General features: G+C 45.9%; 1 protein-coding gene and 1 long non-coding RNA gene across 2 annotated transcripts in view; one reads left to right on the top strand and one right to left on the bottom strand.

Moving 5' to 3' along the window:
• Positions 1–20,046, bottom strand: part of LOC309495664 (uncharacterized protein) — a 33,276-nt gene extending 13,230 nt beyond the window's left edge. Inside the window, exons 1-6 of the mRNA XM_082165481.1 lie at positions 19,424–20,046; positions 16,096–16,191; positions 11,106–11,336; positions 10,923–10,945; positions 10,723–10,841; positions 8,013–8,489 (exon numbers count right to left, since the gene is read on the bottom strand). Of these exons, the coding sequence (XP_082021607.1) occupies positions 8,013–8,489; positions 10,723–10,841; positions 10,923–10,945; positions 11,106–11,336; positions 16,096–16,191; positions 19,424–19,816 (1,339 nt within the window). The 5' untranslated portion in view covers positions 19,817–20,046. The remainder of the gene's footprint in view (positions 1–8,012; positions 8,490–10,722; positions 10,842–10,922; positions 10,946–11,105; positions 11,337–16,095; positions 16,192–19,423) is intronic.
• On the top strand, positions 5,263–6,254 carry LOC309478226. Its single transcript, XR_014198879.1, has 2 exons — positions 5,263–5,581; positions 5,833–6,254. It is a non-coding gene; the product is annotated as an uncharacterized lncRNA (long non-coding RNA).

The raw sequence follows: 20,046 nt of genomic DNA, 5'->3' as shown, positions 1-20,046 counted from the left end.
CTGATGAAGAACCCTGCAAGCTCACAGTACCCCCCGAGCCTGAATCAGTTCATGTCCCATCCGTCCAGCCTGAGAAGCTTCTCATCATGCCAACCATCAAGCTGGTCACCGGATCTGTCTATTACCGTCCAGGACTGGTATCCAGTGTGGCCGATTCCCCGCTGAGGTCAGCACGTGTTGCCATAAGGGCCATCGTGCATGAGTCTCGTCCCGCCGAGACTATCCTGCCTAAATCTTGTTTCGCCGAGACTGTCGTACCTGAGTATCTTCCCGCCGAGCCAGAGCCAGAGCTTCACGTTAGTCCTGCCGAGCCAGAACTTCACGTCAGTCCTGCCGAGCCAGAGCCAGAGCCTGCACTGTCACGATACGGTCAAGAAACATAAACGAGGACTCAAATGCAGCAAAACAAGATAAGACTTTAATTAACAAAACAAGCAAAAAGGTACAAACAAAACTCCCACGTGGGGGAAAACACTAGAACAAAACTTAAACAGATCAAAACACTAGGAACAAAACACAAGAACATTAGACAACGTAACAGCACAGTACAACAGACACAAGGAGACTAAATAGGGAGGCAAACAAAAGGTAACGATGACAACAGGTGGAATTAATTAAACCAATAACAAGATAACAAGAAGGGCGGGGCTAACAATGAACACGAGCACATGGCTCAACATAACAAACACCCAAGTGCAAAACAAGACAGGACAAACTTGTGACATAACCCCCTCCTTAAGGAGCGGCTACCAGACGCTCCACTAGGGACGGGAGGGACAGACCAGGGCGGGACGGGAGGGACAGACCAGGGCGGGACGGGAGGGACAGACCAGGGCGGGACGGGAGGGACAGACCAGGGCGGGACGGGAGGGACAGACCAGGGTGGGACAGGGGGAACAGGAAAGACAGACCAGGGTGGGACGGGAGGGACAGACCAGGGTGGGACAGGGGGAACAGGAAAGACAGACCAGGGTGGGACAGGGGAAACAGAAAAGACAGACCGGGGTGGGGCAGGGAAAATGGACAGTTCTGGAGGCCAGGGCGGAACAGAGAGTCCATCGGGCGGCCAGGGCGGAGCAGACTCTCCCTCGGGCGGCCAGGGCGGAGAAGACCCCTCGGGCGGCCAGGGCGGAGAAGACCCCTCGGGCGGCCAGGGCGGAGAAGACCCCTCGGGCGGCCAGGGCGGAGAAGACCCCTCGGGCGGCCACGGCGGAGACTCCACTGGCTCAGGAACTGGAACGGACTCCACCGGCTCAGGAACTGGAACGGACTCCACCGGCTCAGGAACTGGAACGGACTCCACCGGCTCAGGAACTGGAACGGACTCCACCGGCTCAGGAACTGGAACGGACTCCACCGGCTCAGGAACTGGAACAGACTCCACCGGCTCAGGAACTGGAACAGACTCCACCGGCTCAGGAACTGGAACAGACTCCACCGGCTCAGGCACTGGACCTGGCACCACCGGCTCAGGCACTGGAACTGGAACTGGCACCCCCGGCTCAGGAACAGACACCACCGGCTCAGGAGCAGACACCACCGGCTCAGGAGCAGACACCACCGGCTCAGGAGCAGACTCCATCGGCTCAGGAACTGGAACAGACTCCACCGGCTCAGGAACTGGAACAGACTCCACCGGCTCAGGAACTGGAACAGACTCCACCGGCTCAGGAACTGGAACAGACTCCACCGGCTCAGGCACTGGACCTGGCACCACCGGCTCAGGCACTGGAACTGGAACTGGCACCCCCGGCTCAGGAACAGACACCACCGGCTCAGGAGCAGACACCACCGGCTCAGGAGCAGACACGGCTCAGGAGCAGACACCACCGGCTCAGGAACAGACACTGGCTCCGGCTCAGGAACAGACACTGGCTCCGGCTCAGGAACAGACACTGGCTCCGGCTCAGGAACAGACACTGGCTCCGGCTCAGGAACAGACACTGGCTCCGGCTCAGGAACAGACACTGGCTCCGGCTCAGGAACTGGAACAGACACCACCGGATCAGGCATAAGAACTGGCTCCGGTTCAGGAACAAACACTAAAGGTTTGAAAGGCGTCTCCAGGATCCGAGCTAAACGCTCTAAATAGCCGGTCAGTGCCCCCCCGGCCATGAGAATGGGAATTTCCTGATCTGTCTCCAACTGGGCAGACGTGGCTAGAACCATCTCTGGCTGGGCAGATGTAATCTGAACAGTCTCAGACTGGACAGACGGGACATGAACAGTCTCTGGCTGGGCAGACGGGACGTGAACAGTCTCTGACTGGGCAGACGTGACGTGAACCGTCTCTGACTGGGCAGGCGTGACGTGAACAGTCTCTGACTGGGCAGGCGTGACGTGAACGGTCTCTGGCTGGGCAGACGCGACATGAACCATCTCTGGCTGGGCAGGCGTGATATGAACCTTCCCGGGAACCTCCAGGATATTAAACAGCGTTGAAAAATAATTCAACAATGTTTCAGCAGTCGTCATGTCAGGGGACACAGACTCGGCAGGCATAACATGAACAGTCTTTGGCTGGGCAGACGTGACATGAACGATCTCTGGCTGGGCAGGCGTGACGTGAACAGGCTCGGTGGCGGCCATCTTGTCGGAAGACACAGGCTCGGCAGACGTGACGTGAACACTCTCGGCGACAGCCATCTTGTCCGAAGACCCAGGCCCGGCGACGGCCATCCTGTCCGAAGACACAGGCTCGGCAGGCGTGACATGAACAGGCTCGGCGGCGACCATCTTGTCGGAAGACACAGGCTCGGCAGGTGTGACATGAACAGGCTCGGCGACGGCCATCTTGTCCAAAGACACAGGCTCGGCAGGCGTGACGGTCTTTCTTCTCCTCCTGCGTCTTGAAGCCCCCGAACTCTGGACCACCGGCACTGAGATCACTGGAACCCTCGGCGTTGGAACCACGGGAACAGGTGATGAAGGACGCTCGGGGCTGAACCTCGCCGGTCCGTGGTCAAAGAATGACCAAACTGGAGAATACTGTCGGTGCTCACCTCTCGTATCTCCTCCCCTACGTCCTCCACGAGTTCCCCTGAATTTAGCCAGCCTGGTTCCTCTAAACTCCTCTCTGTCCCATGTGGTAGAAGAAAGCCCGCGATAATCCATGCTGCTGAGTCCTCAAATGGCTGTTACGTTCTGTCACGATACGGTCAAGAAACATAAACGAGGACTCAAATGCAGCAAAACAAGATAAGACTTTAATTAACAAAACAAGCAAAAAGGTACAAACAAAACTCCCACGTGGGGGAAAACACTAGAACAAAACTTAAACAGATCAAAACACTAGGAACAAAACACAAGAACATTAGACAACGTAACAGCACAGTACAACAGACACAAGGAGACTAAATAGGGAGGCAAACAAAAGGTAACGATGACAACAGGTGGAATTAATTAAACCAATAACAAGATAACAAGAAGGGCGGGGCTAACAATGAACACGAGCACATGGCTCAACATAACAAACACCCAAGTGCAAAACAAGACAGGACAAACTTGTGACATGCACTTCACGCCAGTCCAGCTGAGCCCGCACTTCACGCCAAATCTGCTGAGACCAAAGCAGTATGCGTCATGCCCGCCAGCACAAAGTCTTCACCGCTGGTCCCGTCCAGCACTGAGCCCTCTTCACCGCTGGTCCCATCCAGCACCGAGCCTTCACCGCTGGTTCCGTCCAGTTCAGAGTCGTCTTCGCCGCTGGTCCTAGCCAGCTCAGAGTCCTCTTCACTGCTGGTCCTGCCCAGCGCTCAGCCTTCTTCGCCACTGGTCCTGCCCAGCTCAAAGCCCTTGAGCTGGTCCCGTCAAGCTCAGAGCGCACTGATCCTGATCCAGAGACTGTTCACGTCACTTCTGCCGATCCAGAGACTGAGCTTCACGTCACTTCTGCCGATCCAGAGACTGAGCTTCACGTCACGTCAGCCGATCCAGAGACTGAGCCTCACGTCACGTCCGCCCGTCAAGAGTCTCGTCCCGCCGAGACTGAATCTGTTCCTCTTCCTCTTTCCACGCCTGTGTCTTCGGACAAGATGGCCGACTCCACGCCTGTGTCTTCGGACAAGATGGCCGACTCCACGCCTGTGTCTTCGGACAAGATGGCCGACTCCACGCCTGTGTCTTTGGACAAGATGGCCGAAACCACGCCTGTGTCTTCGGACAGGATGGCCGAAACCACGCCTGTGTCTTCGAACAAGATGGCCACCGCCGAGCCAGTGTCTCAGGACAAGATGGCCGCCGCTGAGCCGGTGTCTGTCCCTGAGCCGGTGTCTGTTCCTGTCCCTGAGCCGGTGTCTGTTCCTGTCTCTGTGTCTGTTCCTGTTCCTGAGCCGGTGTCTGTTCCTGTGCCCTGGCCGCCTGAAGGGTCGTCTCCCCCCTGGCCGCCTGAAGGGTCGTCTCCGCCCTGGTCGCCTGCACAGCCGTCTCCGCCCTGGTCGCCTGCACAGCCCGCTCCGCCCTGGTCGCCTGCACAGCCTGATCCGCCCTGGCCTTCCGCCCTGCCGGAGTCTTCAGGTCCTCTTCCGCTGCACGGGCCTGGCCCTCCATCCCGCCCCCGGGTCCGCCTCCGCTCCACCTCCCTCCTGAACAGTTTTAGGAGCGTCTGGAATCCGCTCCTTAAAGGGGGGCTATGTAACGGTCACCAGCTGGAGTGCCCTTGAGAGCCACCAGAGGGCACTCCACATAAGACTATCATATTCACTCACAGACTACATTTCCCATCCTGCATCTACCTGGACTGATTACTTCATACACCTACACTGCATTATTCACCTGCACTGTTCCTGATTACAGTCACATCTGATCCTCATTCTATGGACTATTTATGTCTCACACATTCTCACCCTCACTGCGAAGTCTTGTTTTACTGTTACTACATTTCTGAGCGTTATTTACCTGTGTTTGATTCTTGTTTTGCTGACCTTGGACTGTTTCACCGTTTCCTGATCGTTTCTCTGCCTGGCCTGACTCGGATTGTTTATTGGACTCTGATTATTGCTGCCTGCCCTGACCTCTGCCTGTTCTTTGAATATTCTCTGTGTTTCCTCCTTTGATCTGTTCGCTGTTGATGACCCTGCCTGTACGACTACTCTGTAAATAAACTGCATTTGGATCTTCACCTTCGAGTCTCGGAGCCGTTTCGTAACAAGTGGCGCTCCAGGACCGAAGCTGCCCATCCCTGACGTATACTGAAAATAATAAAAGACTCAAGACACTTTGTGTTTTATTGCACTTTATTTTTTGATAAATTAAGTTACATTGTCATAACTTATTGCTCATATGTGTTTTACAGTGCAGTAACTACTAACTCATACATTTAAAAACAGCAAACCGTGATATACAGACACGCATGTGCTTGATTTTTACAGTACTATCAATTTATTTATTTTTTACATAAAGAGTAAGTATATTCTTAATATTTTTTCTTTCTTTTCTAGAAATATGTTGGTCCAGAGTTGCAGAAAAATGTCACTCCTCCTACTTTGACTTGTCCTCTGTCACACAAGTTGTTTGTTGATCCAGTGAAAACTACAGATGGAATGGTGTATGAGCGCAGTGCTATTGAGGATCATCTGAAGCAGTAAGTTGTATTAATCTGGAATGTTAACCATAACAGTATATTTAAATATAAAGCAGATTATTCTGGAATATATATTTTTTTTTTCTCCCAGGATTAAGTTGATGCATTTACTAGATATAACTGATATTTTCAATTGGACAGATCTACATTAGAAACATATGATATCAAAGTACCTCTGTGGACTATTGTGTGGGGGGGGGGGGAAATTGAAGGGGTTTTTTTGACATCTTTGACTTGCATTATTATTTCAGGCATGGCAGTACTGATCCACTGACGGAAGATGTGCTACAGATATCACACTTGAAGCCAGACCTGAATACAAAGAAGGCTGTGAAGGAATATCGCATGGCACAGATTAAGGAAACGCCCGTTTAGGATGTTTCATTCATATGTACCATTGTGATAATCTTGCAAATTATGAGAGCAGTTTGATTTGTTATTATCCCTGCTTTGGACCCTTTGTTCTCAAGTTTTCTAAATAGGGGACTTACTAATCTTAATATGTAAGATTTTACACTTTTTATTTCAGCAATATGTTATAACATGTCTGTAATTCAACATGTTGATTTTGGTTTGATGTTGGTTTGTGTGCTTTAATCTGTTCATGACTCGCTGTCAGTTGTCTGTGAATTACAAATCAATAAAAGTAATATTAAAACTGTGGGCAATTTTATATTAACAGAATCAGGTTTTTCTATGTCAGTATCATAATGTAGTTAATGTAATCTCCCCTAAATTACACACCCACAAAGAATAACTACAAATATTGCCTGCATGGGCAAAAATTGTGTGGCATGAAGCTTATAGGATCTCACCACTATCATTACACTCTTAAAATGCTGGATTGTTTCAACCCAAATTTGGGTGAAATATGGACAAACTCATCCGTTGGGTTAAAAAAATTAACCCTTTTGCTAGATTTGTCCATATTTTACCCAAATTTGGGTTAAAACAACCCAGTATATTTGAGAGTGTATAATAAATGCCCACATCTTATGGAAAGCCGTTTTAACATTTAATCCTTAAACAAAGTGTCTATTTTCATTCTACTACTTATTTTTTAGATATTAGTATATATTCCATTAGGTACTAGTACTTATTAATTTGCTACTAGTGCTTATTTGTTCTTCAGGTACTAATGCCTTTTTAAAGATACTAAAAAGTAAAGATACTTCTTATTCCTTATTATTAGTTTCTTTTTAATTATACTTAAGAAAAATTTGAACTAGTAGGCCTACTTATTTTTTTTAGTTACTAGTAACTTTTTAGACTAAAAATAGCATGAACTTAATAGGTACTAGTACTTTTTAAATTTACATTTCTGCTAAGTATTCTAATGTCACGTGTGGGTGTAATAAAGTGAACAAAAAAGGATTGGAGAAACAAAAACAATCTTTAATAAATCCAAAACAGAAAACTCAGGAGAATAACCTAACTCAACCACATTGACGATACCGGGGACAGAACTAGAGAAAATCAGGGCTTAAATTACGGGGAGACATATCGATTTACAGATGAACGAGATTATATATATATATATATATTTAAAATTAAACAAATTTCAGGGTTCCTACACCTTTTTTTCCCCATGCTTTAAAACAATATCAAGACAAACATTTAATGTCTTTTTGAAAATACCAAAGAAATCATGCAATCCCACATTTGTTAATTTATACAAGGTATCATTAAAAATTGGTCTGAAACTGTCAAACTAAAAGATTTCAGTGATTCTCATGAATCACTAAACAAATTATTTAACCTCTATAACTGAAATAATTATTCATTTACAACAAATATTGAAAATGTGCATGTTATACTATTATACAATTTTCATGTGAAAATGAACGAAGTGACACACTTCACTGAAATAATTGGGTAAATGGCGATTAACCTAAAAATGTGACCCCTAAAATAGGCGGGGATTCGCAACACATCAGTGTTTCGCATTGGTCATGATCTATTATTGAACAGTTGATTAAGTATTGTGTAATGAATAAAAATGTATATAAACCATAACTTTTTTCATAATTATTTCAGGCAATTACAATTTTAAAATTCCCTGATATTTGCAGCTTTTCCATGTTTGAAGTCCTGAAAATATCTGGATATATTGAGACTAAAATTTGTGATTTGATATTAACTTCACCTCAGCAGACAAGATGGGACGGACCCTATGAACACAATTATTTTACAAATGTATTAATCTTAGATGAATGAACTTTCTAACTACTTGTTTATTGATCTGTAGTATAACAGCAATATGAGAGTGAGTGTTGCTGTAAATATCAGTCATGTGATCAGCTAACAGTCATGTGATCAGCTGCAGCCCAATCACAGATCAACAGCACTCTTACTTATGTGAGATGAATTAAATATTGGAAACATGATGAAAGCACGTCGATCCAGACTTACAGATGTAACTTTTACTGACTATTAACCGGTAAGATCCTCAGAGTGGAAAACCAACAGAAGAATGGAAAGAGTGTGTCAGTGAAGGTGGTTGTGAATGTGTGTAGATGTGTGTTAGTTACAGGATCAGAGAATGACACCGTTCCACTGTCATAGTCCAGATCAACTCTCACACGATCAAGATCCTGTTCAACACGAAAACCAGACCCAGACAGCCTATACCGCACATACCAGACATCAGTGTTAAAGAAAACCCCTCTCTTCCTCTGGTTTGATGCTGTAATTACTCCAAGACTCCAGCGTTGACTCTCTTTAACCTCCACATCCCAGCAGTGTCTTCCTGAGTTAAAACCCTCTGAACCCAGAACACAGTAAAGAGAGTCAAATCTCTCTGGATTATCAGGAAGTGGTTGTTTGTTCCCGCTGTATGTTACACTGGTCAGATCATCAGACAGGATGAGATCTGGATATGCAGTGTTTGGATCCAGAATCACAGGAGCTGATGAGACACAATCAACAGATGCTTTTGTTCTGTTGTTCATATTATGATCAAGAGTGAACCGAACACAGATTATTATAAATTATGACACTCGTCCTTTTGATCAAACACATCAGACATTTTCCTCTGATCACTGTCAGTGTTGTTAGAGTCACACTCATTTTTATTATTAGTGTTTAATGGCATCAGCGACAAACATTAAATGTGTGATTCAAACATTTGTCTCATCAAGAGAAACTTATAATTTGGAAAAGTTAAAATCACAAAATTCAGTTCAGCATCATCTGATGATCTTCATTAAACTGGGTCTTAAAGTGTGTGTGGGACATTCTACCAGAAACGTACATTTCCACTTTAAAAAATCTTGGGGAAAAAAATATATTTTTCTTAAATCTGAATGTTGAGACATATGGAGGACATGTTAAACTATGAGAAACACATATCATCCCATCTCAGCATGTTTTTATGATTAAATAAAATACATTTTTATACGCATTTCACCCCTAAAATGTCAGGCCCTGTCACAGACAAATTTGTATATGTTAGAATGGTTTCCTAATGAATTTCTTTGATACAGATAGCATTTTCTTATTGATCACATGTCCCTGATTGTATCTAACATGGTTTTATAATTCCTTTAAGAAATATAAGTAACTTTTCGGTCAACTGTAGTACACAAAATCACAGAATACCCGCAGGCACTCATATAGTTGTAAAATAACTACCTTTACATAGGAGATTTTTATAAAAACATAGTAGTGGATATATACCCCCACCTTCATCTACACAGTTAAAGAGATTAATTAATTAATATTTCCTCAAATAGTACACTTTTATCATAATTTCCTGTGTGACAGGACTGACCATGGCGTGACAGGACTGACGGTACTGTGACAGGACTGACTTTAAGGATTTTGATGATGCAGAAAAAGTTATGTTTTGTGTTCTTTATTTAAGTTTTGATTGGCATTTCTTTTTTAAATTATTATTATAATTTTAATGTTAAAGTAATATTAGACTATGGTAAAATTCAGCCAAGGACATACATAATATTGCCAAAAGTATTGGGACAGCCCTCCAAATAATTGAATTTAGGTGTTTAAATCACTTCCATGGCCACAGTTGTATAAAAATCAAGCACCTTGGCCTTCATTTTACTATTGCATGCGTTAAATACATAACATATGCAATAAATGTAATAAAAAAGAACAATAACATTAATTTGTAAGGCCGTGTCACACAGGAATGTGACAGGGCCTGATGTGACAGGGCCTGACGGTTGGCCATTGTAAACTGCCATTACTCAGCCTGCTAGCATGCTAGCATAAAAACTGTTAACATGCAAGCAAGGAATTTCAATAACCTTTTTAGACATGTTTTGGATTTAAAACATTTTCATTATTTTCTGGAATGTTTAACCGTGACAGGGCCTGACCCTTTAGCTCGTCTTCCTAAAAAAAACATACAAAAACAAGCTTAAAATCATACAATTCAATGAAACAATTCAGCCTTAATCAATGTAAGCTTCACCTGGGTCAAATGATGTCACTTCCTCTGAGTGATACCCTTAAAGGTGTATTTCACACATTTTATGTAGAGTTTTATGTAAACGTGACAGGACTGACCAAAACATGGGGACAGTTGTAAAATAGAATTTATTTGTAGAATTTATATATAATTTTATGTTTTTGATCAGTTGATGTGAATGATAACAGCTTAAACTTGTTATTGATGAGTTGTTTTTTTTTAAATAACAGTTTGTAGCATAACAAAACTATGAAAGCTGTAGCTCCAATTTGGCTGAGGACAAGGGCATGGACAGGATTTGTAATTTTCAAAAGTGTTTTTAATAAAGAAAAAAATATCTGAGAACCTAATGAATGACATATTCCTTTACAGAACAACTCACAGAAATCAACTATGAGCCAGTTTTAGAAATTTTTGGATGAAATACTTTTTTATTCACTGTAACAATTCAAGGACAGATAATGTACGTTTCTGGTAGAATGTCCCGTGTATTTGTTTTAAATACTTTGTTTCTGTCTGATGTGTTTGACTTTGTAATGAATAATAATTTTCATATTTTAAGTAACTGAAGCAGGTTCTTCTGGTAAACACATCATTATCTGAACAGACCCTCATCATTGTTTCTGAAACATGGAAAAATCAAGATACAAGAGAAACCCATGCATGATTTCCAGTGTGTAACAGCACAGATCTTCTCCAGACTCACTGTTTTGGACGATGTCCTGCATCTTCTTCCAGACTCTGAATGGAAGGTTGCCCAAGTATCGTGACACATGAATCAAAGCTCCAGAAGCCATCTGTGGATCCGGCTGTGAGATCTGGACTCTGGAAGAACATTCAGGAGTCAGAACTGCAGTGGCTTTGGATCAGAACCAGAGAGACCAGAGACACCAGCAGATCACTCACCTTTCCATTGAGACTGGAAACTCCTGCAGAACAAACACAACATTTATCATCAAGAACTCAATCAATCAATCAATCAATCAATCAATCAATCAATCAATCAATCAATCAATCAATCAATCAATCAATCATCAATCAATCAATCAATCAATCAATCATCAATCGATCAATTATGTGAAATCAGACCTTCAGAAAGCAGATGTCACTGGCTTTCATCATCTCCTCCATGTCTTTGATTGTGTGTGAAAGAGCTGAGATGTGTGTGTTCATCTCCTCCAGCTTCTCCTTCATCATCTGCTTCTTCTGCTCCTCTTTCTCCCTCAGTGCAGTGATTGTAGCTTCTTCTTCATCTCTGAGAAACTGATGAAGCTTCTCAAACTGCAGTTTAATCTGACGCTCTGTGTGCTCAGCTTGAGACTGAAATCAAATCACAATCATTGGAAGTATAGTAACTAAACTTTTAAAAAACTTTTAAGATGTCAATGAATTATTTTAACAGAACATAACATATTTTCATTTAAAAAGACCTTACACAGCAAACCCCCCAGTTTTAAATGAACAGGCCTGGTTTCACAGACAGGGTTTAGATTAAGCCAGGATTAGACCTTAGTTTAATTGGGATATTTAAGTAGCTTTTATTAACATGCATAAAAAAAAATTTAATCTTGAGACAAAACAATGGCACTGACATATTTTAAGATATATGAGTGCAAGTTGCTTTCAGTTAAAACAGCTCAAACATGCACTTTAGTCTGGGACTATCTTAAGTCTTGTGTGTAAAACCGGGGGTCAGTGTTTATACTGTATAATCCAAGCAGTGTTGAAGTTAATGAGATTATTAAGTGATTAACTGAGTAATGATTGAGCATTAGTGATGAACACCTTTTGCTGGATGTCATCATTATAGTGATAATAAGTGTTTGCTTTAGTTCAGTTTGACTCTTGGCATTTTAACATTAGTTTTCTCTGGATGTTGTAATCATTTGTCATTTGTTATGCCAAAAAAAAAAAAAAAAGCCAAGAGAAAATGTTTCTGGGTTTTGTTAATTATGTTTTGAAAGCAGAATAAACATCACTAATGTTTTCATGAATATTAATCACATTGTCTGCATTTTTCAAAACAAATTCGCTCAAATAAAAATGTGGAAGGTGAGCGCTAGCCAATATGATTAGTGCTGGTGCATTAGCCCCGCCCACTGCTAAATAACGTACTCGGTTACTAACGTAACCTCGGTTCTCTCTAGAAGAGGGAACGAGTACTGCGTAAGATATCTTACGCTAGGGGAAAATCCTTTTTCCGCGAGATATTGAAGCCAAAAATTATCCTTAATTTTGTAATAATGCAAAACGCGTTGCGGCAGCATGCAGACATAGGCGAGGCAGCTCGCGCGCCTATTGGCTGCTCTGCGGCAACTGCAGCAACCTATCGAGCGAGGCTTGGCGTGACGCCAGACCCAATGAGGGTGCTTCGCGCCCGCTGCGTCATGTCCCGTCGAAACGGGCGTGGTCTAGGCCTATAAATACCGCTCGCAGGCAGCTATTATCTGGTTTATCATCATCGAAGCAACCAGAGCGTGTGCATGCACGGCAAGATACGCAGTTCTCGTTCCCTCTTCTAGAGAGAACCGAGGTTACGTTAGTAACCGAGTACGTTCTCTTACGAGAGGTCTCTCGTACTGCGTAAGATATCTTACGCTAGGGGACCCAATGCAAAACGCCGTGCGTGCTGAGATCTGACACCAAAGACCCAAGGGCGAAAGCCCGGGGTTCATATAGTGCACAATCACCCAGGGAACTCACAGGGAGTCCGGGAAGAGGGAGGGACGAAGCCGCACTCTTCCACATATGGCAGCGTCGCTTAGACGCGAATTTCATCATACAGACAGGGCGGGGTACGGCCTGAACTGATGGGGAAATGTGGGTCTTACACAGTTTGCCCAGGCACATCTCGTGCTACTGCTTTTCACTGTTGATCATCGAGCTGTGCTCAGTAGACGCAGCATTCTGAGCTGATAGCATCAGGTCAGATAATACTGGTTAACTTAGACCGACAGCAGCCTGGCCTGCAGGGCGGGAACCTCTAGGTTGTAGAACCTTATAAATGTAGACGGGGAGGCCCAGCCCGCCGCCGTACAAATATCTTGCAAGGCAATCCCACTCGACCAGGCCCACGAAGAGGCCATGCCTCTCGTGGAGTGCGCTCTGACACCCACCGGGCACTGCATGCCCTTGAAGGTGTATGCCAGCGCTATAGCATCAACTATCCATCTGGATAGGCTCTGTTTCGACACGGCTAGTCCCTTAGAACGCCCGCTAAACGAAACAAAGAGCTGCTCCGTCTGTCTGAAAACAGACGAGCGAGACACATCAGCTCGTAATGCCCTGACTGGGCAAAGGAGGCCCGCGTCTCTTTCCTCATCAGGGACCGGTAGGGCTGACAGGGAGATAACCTGCGCCCTAAACGGTGTGTTGAGGGATTTCGGAACATAACCGTGCTTAGGTTTGAGTATAACTTTTGAGTCATTAGGCCCAAATTCCATGCACGTCTCGCTCACAGAGAGCGCGTGTAAGTCCCCTATGCGCTTCACTGAAGCGAGAGCCAGCAGAAACACAGTCTTGAAAGACAGATGTTTCAGATCAATTGACTGTAAAGGCTCGAATGGTCCACCTTTCATGGCTTCCAGAACCGTAGAAAGGTCCCATACGGGGACTGAGGGAGGTCTGGGAGGATTCAGTCTCTTAGCCCCTCTAAGGAAGCGGATGACTAAATCGTTCCTTCCTATTGACTGACCAAGCGTTGTTCTTGAGAATGCTGCTATAGCCGCCACATAAACTTTGAGCGTGGAAGGGGTCCTGCCCTTATCCAACAGCTCTTGTAGGAAGGAAAGCACCTCCATCACTCCACAGTCTGTGGGTGACACGCCGCGGGCTGTCAAGTCAAGTCAAGTCAAGTTTATTTGTATAGCGCTTTTCACAATACAGATTGCATCAAAGCAGCTTCACAGTATTAAATTAAAATAATACAACAAAGTTTGTTTCAAGAGGAATTTATTGATTGATTAAATTAAATTAAATATCCCCAAAATATCCCCAACTGAGCAAGCCAAAGGCAACAGTGGCAAGGAACCGAAAAACTCCATCAAGTGACCTAATGGTGTCCTAAAACTCCATCAGGTGCCTTAATGGAGAAAAAAAAAACCTTGGGAGAACCCAGGCTCAGTCGGGGGCCAGTTCTCCTCTGGCATTGGATAGAGGCCGGATTGTACCAGCCCGAGTACTGTGTACTGTGCACCAGCCCGAAAACACTGACCATTTCGAGGAGTAGAGCCGGCTTGCGGCAAGCTTTAGAGGGTAGGGCCAGCTGAGCGCGCCGTCCAGCGGAGGGCGGGCATAAGTGGGCCGCTATCGCCTCTTCGACCGGCGGCAGCGAAAGGTATCCCCTGTTCTTGGCATCGTCAACTGTAGAGAATGCCAAAGAAACAGCAGGACGCACTCTAGCTGAATAGCACTCTGTTCCAAGACTTAGCGACTTCTTTGTGTAGCTCAGGAAGAAAGGGCGCTGGTTTGGACGCAGGCGAAGCGCGCTCCCCAGGCAGGAAAAAGCCATCCAGCCGGTTGTGAGCGGGCTGCTCGGGCGAAGACCACTCGAGGCCGAGGCTTGCCGCGGCCTGTGCGAGTATCCGCATGAGCTCCGTCTCGATGGACGCTCTCTTGCCTGACGATGTGCGGGCAGGGGGCGCGGGATCCTCAGAGCCCGCCCAATCCTCACTGCCTGATGCCAGGATAGAGCAGGAATCATCCTCTCCCAGCAGGGCTTCCTCGTCAGCGATGTCGACGGAAGCCGCGGCAGACAGCGGCCGCTGTCCATCAGGAAGAGAAGCTGACGAAGCCGGTGAAGCAGGCGGGCGAACCGGCGAGCTTTGGCGGCTGGGGGAAGGTTCCGGGACCCGCTGGGCACGGCGCTTTCTACGGCGCGAGACCGCGGCGGGCGGGGCAGCCGCCGTCAGCGAGCGCGAGAACGGCATGTTCCTCACCCAGGCAGGAAACGCAAACAACGTGGCGGTCCCCGTCGCTGAGTGTGGCTCTGCACGAGCCGCAGGAAGGGATCTTGAAAAAGACGCTAGCTCTTTTAGAATGTGTGTCGCGGCGGCGACACACACACACACACACAGAGTACAGAGTAATGAAAGGATATAAGCGCCGGAAAGCACAGCAGGAAGGCAAGGAAGGCGGCGCAGCCAGCGACTTCAGTGACTCGTCCCGCTGAAGGTGCTCTCTCTCAGACGGCGCGGCTTCTTCTCCAGCTCCAGCGATGCGTGTGCTTCGCTTGAAGGATGAAAAATCAGATAATAGCTGCCTGCGAGCGGTATTTATAGGCCTAGACCACGCCCGTTTCGGCGGGACGTGACGCAGCGGGCGCGAAGCACCCTCATTGGGTCTGGCGTCACGCCAGGCCTCGCTCGATAGGCTGCTGCAGTTGCCGCAGAGCAGCCAATAGGCGCGCAAGGTGCCTCGCCTATGTCTGCATGCTGCCGCAACGCATTTTGCATTATTACAAAATTAAGGATAATTTTTGGCTTCAGTATCTCGCGGAAAAAGGATTTTCCCCTAGCGTAAGATATCTTACGCAGTGCGAGAGACCTCTCGTAAGAGAACCAGCTTACACTGGGCTTGATCAACATTATACACAAACAGCCTTGTGTGTGTGTGTCTGTGTCTGTTTGTTATGTGTGTGGGTGTTGTTCAGGTAACCTCTACCTTATAAGAAACAAATTGTCCCCGCAAAGATGGCAATATCCGAAGTCCTTGTCCTTGCGTGGAAATTTTTTGGTCCCCATGAGGAAAACAGCTTATAAATCATTATAAGTGACGTTTTTTTGAAAATGTAAAATGCAGATAGCTTTCTGTGATGGGTAGGTTTAGGGGTATGGGATACAGTTTGTTCATTATGCAAATGATTATGCATAAGTCCCCATAAACATGAAAACCCAACTTGTGTGTATTTGTGTTTGTTTGCGTGTGTGTGTGTGTGTGTGTGTGTGTGTGTGTGTGTGTGTGTGTGTGTGTGTGTGTGTGTGTGTGTTACAGTCGATAAAGGAACATATAATTATGCCAGACAAATCAGTTCAGCTGTTCTAATCATATGTGTGAAAAAGTCAGTTGAGTCAATCCTCACCTTGATGTGTTGAACTGTTTTCTCAAACTCTCCTTTGATGTTTTCATTGTGTTGAAGTTTCTCTTGTAAGGACTTCACTGCTGTATTGAGCTCATCCTATAATTTAAAGTGAAAATATATAAGATACAAGAGATTTAATATGATTACAGAGATTTTTATGTAATACATAATCTTAAAGGAATAGTTCACCCAAAAATAAAAATTCTGTCATTAATTACTTACCCTGATGTCGTTCCTATCCCGTAAAGGTGATGATACACGGAGAAACGTAATCGGTTACTAACATAACCTCGGTTCTCTGAGAATAGGGAAGCCTTTATTTTAAAACGCAGTACAGTTTCACAGCGAGTATAGAGCAGAGCGTCTAGCTTGCCATTGGCTGTGCTACAGCAACTGCACATCCTATGGCGAGGCGGCTGAGACGTACGAACCAGCGCTACGAGACGCTTCCGAGCCCGCCAGAAGGGCGTGGCTTATGACTATATAAGCCCAGCCAGCTCGCCATAGAGTCAGGTTAAATCGACTGAAGCGAAACACCCGACCGATGTGGTAGCACGGCAGGGTACGCAACACTCGTTCCCTATTCTCAGGGAACTGAGGTTACATTAGTAACCGAATATGTTCCCTGTCGAGAACAGTCACTTCGTGTTGCGTCTAGCTAGACGCTATGGGAACCCCTTGTAAAACGCCGTGCTACCACTTTACTTCACCCCATATTATTGCTCTGAGCACATGCACAATGTGAAAAGCATAGGATGGAAGCTATGAACTCCCCTGGGCCAGGGAAGAGTCCCGGGCCCCAAAAGGAGTTTACAGAAACACAAGCTTGCCCCTGTAGGTTACGGGTGACCAGAACCTGAACATAAGGAAAAATACTTCCAGAGCTTTTAGGGCCTTAGCCCGAAACAGAGAGTATCCGTGCTTGTAAAGCAGGGACCTGGAGCTTATAGAATCTAACAAAAGTGGACGGTGAGGACCAACCTGCCGCCGCACAGATGTCTTCTATTGGTAATACCACCAGACCAGGCCCAAGAAGAGGCCATGCCTCTGGTAGAATGGGCTCTCATGCCTATGGGGCACTGAAGGCCCATAGAGGCGTAAGCTAGAGAGATAGCGTCCACTATCTATCTCGATAGCCTCTGCTTAGTGACTGGCCTACCCTTGGTGCGGCCGCCAAAGCATATAAAGAGCTGCTCCGATTGTCTGAACGCTGTGGAGCGCTCCAAATAGACTCTGAGAGCCCTGACTGGGCAGAGCAGACCAGAGTCTTCATCTTCCTCGGATGAGGGAAGAGCAGATAGGGAAATAACCTGGGCTCTGAACGGGGTTTAGAGCACCTTAGGTACATAGCCATGCCTTGGCCTGAGCACGACCTTGGAGTCGTTGGGCCCAAACTCCAGGCATGATGCGTTCGAGGAGAGTGCTTGTAAGTCGCCTACTCTTTTGACTGACGCCAGCGCTAGCAGGAGGGCTGTCTTTAGGGAGAGCGGCCTGAGGCTTGTAGACTGAAGCAGCTTAAACGGGGGCCCCTTCAGGGCCCTGAGGACCATAGAGAGGTCCCAGGAGGAGACAGAGGCGGGCCGAGGCGGCTTAAGCCTTCTGGCCCCTTTAAGGAAACGAATGATGAGATCGCTTTTTCCCAAGGATTGACTAGCCACGGGAGCGTGGAAAGCTGCTATGGCTGCCACTTATACTTTGAGCGTGGAGGGGGTCCTGCCTGCGTCCAGCAGCTCATGTAGAAAAGAGAGTACTAGATGTAACTCACATGCAGCTGGTTCTACACCCCGAGCAGTGCCGCAGTTCGTGAACATTGCCCACTTAGAGGCATAGAGGCGTCTCGTAGACGGAGCTCTAGCCTTTCTTATGGTGTTCTGGACTCCCTCTGGGAGGTCCCCAGGTACCCATTGAGGGGTCATAAGTGTAGGGCCCACAGGTTTGGGCGGTTATGCCAGATTGACCCGTTCGCCTGCGTGAGGAGGTTCTTCCTCAGTGGTATGGGCCATGGTGCTGATTTCAGCTCTGGCGAGAGGCGCGCTCTCATCAGTATAGAGTCGAAGTGCAGGATATAGCCGCGAGTGCAGGATGGCGATGGGAAGGCTGTCACAGTGTAGGCAGCCACCCTGGTTGAGTGTAGCTGTTGTGGGCGAGGCCCAGGCACGGAACGCACTCGCTGTGACTGTCACCGTTGTGCAGAGGGGATCCACACGTGGGACAGTTAGTGAGAGGCATTTGCAACAACGCTCTCGGAAATTTGCTCTTAAAGCAGGTGTCGCAACAGCGAACACGCTGAAAAGCTTTGAAAAGGATATAGGCTTCTTTCTCGCCGGATAGCTGCAGGTTAACAGCAATTTCAGCGAGGCGGTGCCGGTGCCGGTCCTCTGAATTTGCTTAGCTGGCAAGTCGCTCATTCCGCTGCAAGGTGCATTTCAACGACGAGATCTCTGGAGAAGTCAACGATGTGAAGTTTCGCTGAAGGAGATTAAATCTGACTCTATGGCGAGCTGGCCGGGCTTATATAGTCATAAGCCACGCCCCTTCTGGCGGGCTCGGACACGTTCTGACGCGAAGCGCCCTGATTGGTTTGCACATCTCAGCCGCCTCACCATAGGATGTGCAGTTGCTGTAGCACAGCCAATGGCAAGCTAGGAGCTCTGCTCTATGTTCGCTGTGCAGCTGCACTGCGTTTTAAAATAAAGGCTTCAATATTCTCGAGAAAAGGAGTTTTCCCATAGCGTCTAGCTAAACGCAACACGAAGTGACCGTTCTCAAAAGGGAACTTTTTTGAGCAATGTTGTCAAGCGATTGTTGCTTGAGCACTTACCCATTGAGAATGGGCAACAAATTTCTATCTGGATACTTTAGATCGGTCGTGGGACTCACTGTGTCTCACCTGGTTCTCCGTTGATGGCAACATTGCCCAGTCTATCATAACCTTAAGACTTTTGTTCATCTTTGGAACACAAATAAAGATCTTTTTAATGAAATCTGAGAGCTTTCACTCCCTTCATAGACAGTCTACACAACTACCACTTTGATGCTTCAAACATGGATGAAGAGATAGTAAAATGAATCCAAATGAATTGAGCAGATTAGTCCAACATTTTTAAAAGACTCGATTGATAGATTTCATAAAAAATTATCTTCATTTGTGTTCCGAAGATGATGTCTTATGGTGATGATACACAGGGGCAATCTTTTGAGCAATGTTGTTTGGCAATGAGTCTTATGGGTTTGGAACGACATGAGGTTGAGTAATTAATGACAGAATTATAATTTTTGGATGCACTATCCCTTTAAGTGTTTATCCTCATTTTAAAATCCGTCTTACCTTATATGATGAAACCACTTCACCGATGGGTCTGAATTTATGATTGTCGTGTTTCTGTGAATTAATACACACGACACACACAGGCTGTTTGTCCTCCAGACAGAAGAGTTTGAGTTTCTCACTGTGTAAACTGCAGATCTCCTCTGATCCTGATGAACGCCTCTCATTTCTCTCCTTCAGGAACAACTCACACAAGTTTTTTAACACAAGATTATTTGAAGGCTCATGTCTTGACAATCTCCTGCAAACAGGACACTCCTGAGTTTTCTTGGTTCTCCAGAACTGTTGAAGACACTCTTTACAGAAACTGTGACTACATGATAAAACAACAGGAGCCTTGAAGATTTCATGACAAACAGGACAAGAAAAATCATCTTCAGATAGCGAAGCCATTTTCTCTGTTTGAGCTCCAGCAATCTGAACTTTACTTTCACTTTCTGAATCAAGGTTTCAAAAATGAAAAACAAAAACACAAGAGTCACAAAGATATGTTCAGAAACAAACGTTTCCAATCCTTCTTGGGAATTCTTCCTCTTAGTTCTTCATTGATTGCTGATTCTTCATTGCTTTTGTCAAGACATTAAAGTCAGTATGACAGGAGAAACAACAAGTCAGTCTTTTCC

The sequence above is a fragment of the Leuciscus leuciscus genome (assembly GCF_965113295.1).
Source record: "Leuciscus leuciscus genome assembly, chromosome: 1".
Classification (NCBI taxonomy): domain Eukaryota; kingdom Metazoa; phylum Chordata; class Actinopteri; order Cypriniformes; family Leuciscidae; genus Leuciscus; species Leuciscus leuciscus.
This window is presented reverse-complemented; position numbering and strand designations above follow the sequence as displayed.